Source organism: Carlito syrichta, unplaced genomic scaffold, assembly GCF_000164805.1.
Source record: "Carlito syrichta isolate Samal-C Ts95f unplaced genomic scaffold, Tarsius_syrichta-2.0.1 Scaffold126816, whole genome shotgun sequence".
In the NCBI taxonomy this organism is placed as follows: Eukaryota; Metazoa; Chordata; class Mammalia; order Primates; family Tarsiidae; genus Carlito; species Carlito syrichta.
In genome coordinates this window covers 47,001-52,539 of record NW_007070912.1, presented here as the reverse complement: position 1 = coordinate 52,539, position 5,539 = coordinate 47,001, and the positions used below count along the sequence as shown (strand labels likewise).

Below are 5,539 nucleotides of genomic sequence, written 5' to 3'. Positions count from 1 at the left end.
GAGGCAGCAGTGGCCGGGAGCGGCCACTGCACTCCAGTCTGGGTGACAGAGTGAGACTCCAACTCAAAAAAAAAACAACAACAACAATAAAAAAAGTATCCCTATCACAAAACCTCAGAAAAGTGAACAATCATATGCAGTCCTTGTATTTTTAATGTCTATCCCTACAATGTTCTAAGCAATAACGACTTAATACTTAAACTTTGTCTCAGACAATCTCTCCAAAAGTCTACCATTTACTAAATCCTAGCATCATTCCTAGGAACAAGTTGATATGATCACCTGCTAGTAAAAAAATCAAAGACTAGGTTATTAAAAATTTCTTCCCAGCCAGGCTCACTGGCTCAGCCTGTAATCCCAGCGCTTTGGGAGGCTGAGGTGAGTGGATTGCCTGAGGCCGGGGGTTCAAGACCCGCCTGGGCAACTTGGCGAGACTTCATCTCTACAATAAATAAAAAATTAGCCAGGCATGATAGCGCGCACCTGTAGTTCCACCTACTTGGAAGGCTGAGGAGGAAGGATCGCCGGAGCCCAGCAAGTCGAGGCTGCAGTGGCCAGGAGCAGCCACTGCATTCCAGTCTGGGTGACAGAGGGAGCTACCAGCTCAAAAAAAAAAAAATTTCTTCCCAAACCAGGAAAAGTGAGGAACCAAAGGGAGGCCCAAACTTTACCTGTACAATGATGTACTCCCCATCTTTCAAATAAAATTTTTAAAATTAAAAAACTTCTTGAAGACTTAGAGATTATCTTCACTGCCACCTATTGAATCTAATTATTTTTCCTTTTAACTTATAAATATGATCCCTTAAGCACTGCTATTGGAACCATAATAACAACTTTTCTTTCTTTTTTTTTTTTTTTTTGACTTAGGGTCTCACTCTGTCACCCAAGCTGGAGTGCAGTGGCACGCTCACGGCCACTGCAACCTTCACCTGCTGGGTTCAGAAGATCCTTCCACCTCGGCCTTCCAAGTAGCTGGAACTACAGGCATATGCCACCATGCCCAGTTAACTTTTTGATTTATTGTAGAGATGAAGTCTTGCCAAGTTGCTCAGGCTGGTCTCAAACCCCTGTGCCCAAGCAATCCTCTAGCCCTAGCCTACCAAAGTGCTGGGATCACAGGCATTAGCCCTGCAGCCAGCACAACTATTTTTCGGAAGTTAAATTTCACAAATAAGTGTCGTGGTTTCACTAACGGATTACAGGCCTAGTGTAATCCCAAGCACATCTCTACTTCTCCTGCCTTCAGCCTCCTCCTTTGCAAAAATAAGAAGACTGAACTCTAAAATAGAGGAGATTCCCTTTTGTTCTCATATACATTAGATATTATACTATACATAATTTGGTTTAACTACGATTTTTTTACTTATGGAAAAAATGAAGGCGGGCTCGGTGGCTCAGCCTGTAATCCCAGCACTTTGGGAGGCTGAGGTGAGTGAATTGTCTGAGTCTGCAGGTTCAAGACCTGCCTGGGCAACCTGGCGAGACCTCATCTCTACAATAAATCAAAAAATCAGCCAGGAGTGGTAGCGCATGCCTGTAGTTCCAGCTACTTGGAGGGCTGAGGCGGAAGGATCGCCGGAGCACAGCAGGTCGAGGCTGTGGTGGCCGGGAGTGGCCACTGTACTCCAGTCTGGGTGACAGAATGAGACTCTAACTCAAAAAAAAAAAAAAAAAATACATATATTTCTATAATTACAAAGGTTAACATCTGCTTGCAACAAATTCAAATAACATAGAAATATATAAAATAAAGGCTGATAAACTTCTGTAAAGGGCCAGGTAGTAAATATTTTCTGCTTTGTAGGCCATATGATCTCTGTCAACTCTGCTGTTGTAGCTCAAAAGCAGCCCCAGGTAATATATAACTAATAAGTGTGGTTCTGTTCCAATAAAACTGTATTTACAGGCCGGGTTCGGTAGCTCAGTTTGTAATCTCAGCACTTTGGGAGGCCAAGGTGAGTGGATTGCCTGAGTTTGCGGGTTTGAGACCCACCCGGGCAATTTGGTGAGACCTCATTTCTACAATAAATCAAAAATTAGCCAGGCATGGTAGTGCGCGCCTGTAGTTCCAGCTACTTGGAAGGCTGAGGCGGAAGGATCGCCGGAGCCCAGCAGGTCGAGGCTGCGGTGGCTGGGAGCGGCCACTGGGGCAACCGACTGAGACTCCAACTCAAAAAAAAAAAACAACTGTATTTACAAAAATAGGAGGCTAACTCTACCTCTGGTATAAAGTATAAAGCAAAAGTCACTCTCCTCAGTATAAGCCTCTCATCTGAGGTTGTCCACTTTCACCCTTGTGTTGTTTTATCCTTCACACTGCTTCCTACTCTCACAAAGATGCATGTATACGGTTTTAAGTTCCTTAAAAATAGATTAAGATCATTCTACATTTTTTTTTTGAGTTGGGTTCTGTCATCCACGCTGGAATGCAGAGGCACAATCATGGCTCACCGCAGCCTCAATCTCCTGGGCTTACGTAATCCTTCTGCCTCAGCCTCCTGAGTAGCTGGGACCACAGGTGCACACCATGTCTGGCTAATTTTTTTTATTTTTTGTAGACACAAGGTCTTACTTATTAGTTAGGCTGGTCTCGAACTCCTAGGTTCAAGCAATCCTCCCGCCTCAGCCTTCCAAAGTTCTAGGATTACAGGCGTGAGCCACTGCATCTGGTCCTATACATGTTTTTAACAACTCCCCTTTGATGTCTCCAAAATTTGACTCTCATAATTATTACTTTTTTTTTTTTTTAGTTGGAGTCTCACTCTGTCACCCAGGCTGGAGTGCAGTGACACAATCACGGCTCACCACAGTCTCAACCTCCTGGGCTCAGGTGATCCTTTTGCTTCAGCCTATCAAGTAGCTGGGACTACAGGTGTACGCCACCATGCCTGGTTAATGTTTTTGATTTTTTGTAAAGACAGGGTCTCACTAGATTGTCTAGGCTGGTCTCACACTGTGGGCTCAAGCAGTCCTCCCACCTCTGCCTCCTAAAGTGTTGGGATTATGCGCATAAGCCACGGTGCCTGGCAAATATTACTTGTGAAATACTTTTTTTACACTTATCTTTGGACTCTTGGCCCTATAATTCTGAGTAATGATAAACTGTGACAAACATCTGATCCTGTAACAATCCAACCCAGCCACAGAGAGAAAAGCAATGCAAGAGACAACTTGGGAGTGGGAAAAATTAGGAAACGAGGAAAAGAGAAAAGGTACAAATGGGAATAACAATCGAGGCTGAAGACCCTGAAAGGCCACAGGTACCTTTTTCAAAAATGTTGCAGCTGTTTCTCTCTTTGTTGCTGTGATCCGCTTCACCCCATCGGGGGACTGGACACGGATTATCTGTTGTAAATGAAACATGATGGTTACTGCACAGCCTAGTGAAGCCCTGATCTATTATTAAGACTTACATCTGCAGTCTTTCAGCATCTGGGACACTGAAACTTAAACCCAAACCTCACTGTTCACCTTTCAATACTCAACTCAATCTTTCCAGATGAAGCACAAGGGTGAGATTCATCAACATATGGAGTAGAAAGGGGTATTTTAAGAATACTGTCCTAATTCTCAACTCGTAGTTTCACTCAGAAAACTGTAACTTCATTTTTTAATCACTATTTATAAAAAGTATATGCAAAATACTTTTTGACTCTCAAACTTATAAACACAACAGAAAAAAAAATGCATCAGAAATCATGTTATTTAAAAAAGATTTGGGGTACAGTGAGTGGCTCACACCTGTAATCCTAGCACTTTGGGAGGCAGAGGCGACAGGGCTGCCTAAGCCCATGGGTTCGAGACCAGCCTGGGCAATCTGGTGAGACCTTGTCTCTACAATAAATCAAAAAATTAGCCGGGTGTGATGACCCATGCCTGTAGTTCCAGCTACTTGGAAATCTGAAGCGGAAGAATTGCCTGAGCCCAGCAGGTCTAGGCTGCGTTGGTCATGAGCATGCTACTGCACTCTAGCCTGGGCAACAGAGTGAGACTCTTGACTCAAAAAACAAATTTTTTTTCATGGCAAGCCTGAAAGGGTTGGCAGACCTAAAACACTATTGGACAAAGAGTACCACTTATCACAAAAACTTGATTTTTATGCTGATGAAAGCTTTTTTGAAGGTGAGTTATACCTGGCCAACAGTACAAGTCCCTGCTTTAGTCAGGGAGCATGACATGGCATGCCCTGCTGCAAACAAGACAGATCTAATATAACCACCTGAGGAATGGGAAGGAAGACAGACAGGAATATGCCAGAAAATGAAAACGCTCATCATATCCTAGCTTCTCTCAGCAATTATTTACAGTGCGTTGCATTTAAAAATACTATGCAAATGAAAAATGTCACAGGCCATGTTTAAAAAAATATTTCCGCCGGGCTCGGTGGCTCAGTCTGTAATCCTGTGCCTTTGGGAGGCTGAGGTGAGTGAATTGCCTGAGCCTGCGGGTTCGAGACCCGCCTGGGCAACTTGGCGAGACCTCATCTCTACAATAAATCAAAAATTAGCCGGGCGAGGTAGCGCGCACCTGTAGTTCCAGCTACTTGAAAGGCTGAGGCAAAAGAATCACTGGAGCCCAGCAGGCAAGGCTGCGGTGGCCGGGAATGGCCACTGCACTCCAATCTGGGCGACAGAGTGAGACTCCAACTCAAAAAAAAAAAATATTTCCATTGATACAGAACAAAATGTCAATTGACTCAGTCTACTAGACTTTCTCCACTTTTATCAAATTAATTAAGAATAATTCAAGCCAGGCTCGGTGGCTCAGCCTGATATCCCAGCACTTTGGGAGGCTGAGGTGAGTGGATTGCCTGAGCCCGCGGGTTCGAGATCCGCCTGGGCAACTTGGCGAGACCTCATCTCTACAATAAATCAAAAATTAGCCGGTGGAGGTAGCGCGCACCTGTAGTTCCAGCTACTTGAAAGGCTGAGGCGGAAGAATCACTGGAGCCCAGCAGGTGAGGTTGCGGTGGCTGGGAATGGCCACTGCACTCCAATCTGGGCGACAGAGTAAGACTCCAACTCAAAAAAAAAAAAAAAGAATAATCACCCAGGAGTGGTGGCTCACATCTATAATCCCAGCACTTTGGGAGGCCGAAGTGAGAGGACTGCCTGAGTCTATGGGTTCAAGACTCACCCGGGGAACTTGGCAAGAGCTTGTCTCTACAACAAATCAAAAATTAGCCAGGTATGGTAGCACGTGCCTGTAGTTCTCGCTACTTGGAAGGCTGAGGTGGAAGGATGGCCGGAGTCCAGCAGGTTGATGCTGGAGTGGCCGTGAGCATACCACTGCACTCCAGCCTAAGCCACAGAGTGAAACTCTGACTAAAAAAAAAAAAAAAAGTTGGTATTTGTTTGCTTCTTAACCATATCTGCTTAATTTTCTCACTCTACTCATTCATCGGTGTTAAGTGCAAATACAAATGAATTCTCTTTACTAATGAGGTCTAGTACACTGATGTCATTTTCTTAGGGTTCAATACCTAAGAAAAACATTTTTACAATACACAGTATTAGGTAAATACTTCCATTTAGTT

At 44.2% G+C, this 5,539-nt stretch overlaps 1 protein-coding gene across 1 annotated transcript in view; it reads right to left on the bottom strand.

Annotated features, from left to right (window-relative positions):
- Positions 1-3,366, bottom strand: part of NPLOC4 (NPL4 homolog, ubiquitin recognition factor) — a 79,874-nt gene extending 76,508 nt beyond the window's left edge. The window contains exon 1 of the mRNA XM_008048839.2: positions 3,268-3,366. Within this exon, the coding sequence (XP_008047030.2) occupies positions 3,268-3,366 (99 nt within the window). The remainder of the gene's footprint in view (positions 1-3,267) is intronic.
- Between the last annotated feature and the right edge of the window lie 2,173 nt (positions 3,367-5,539).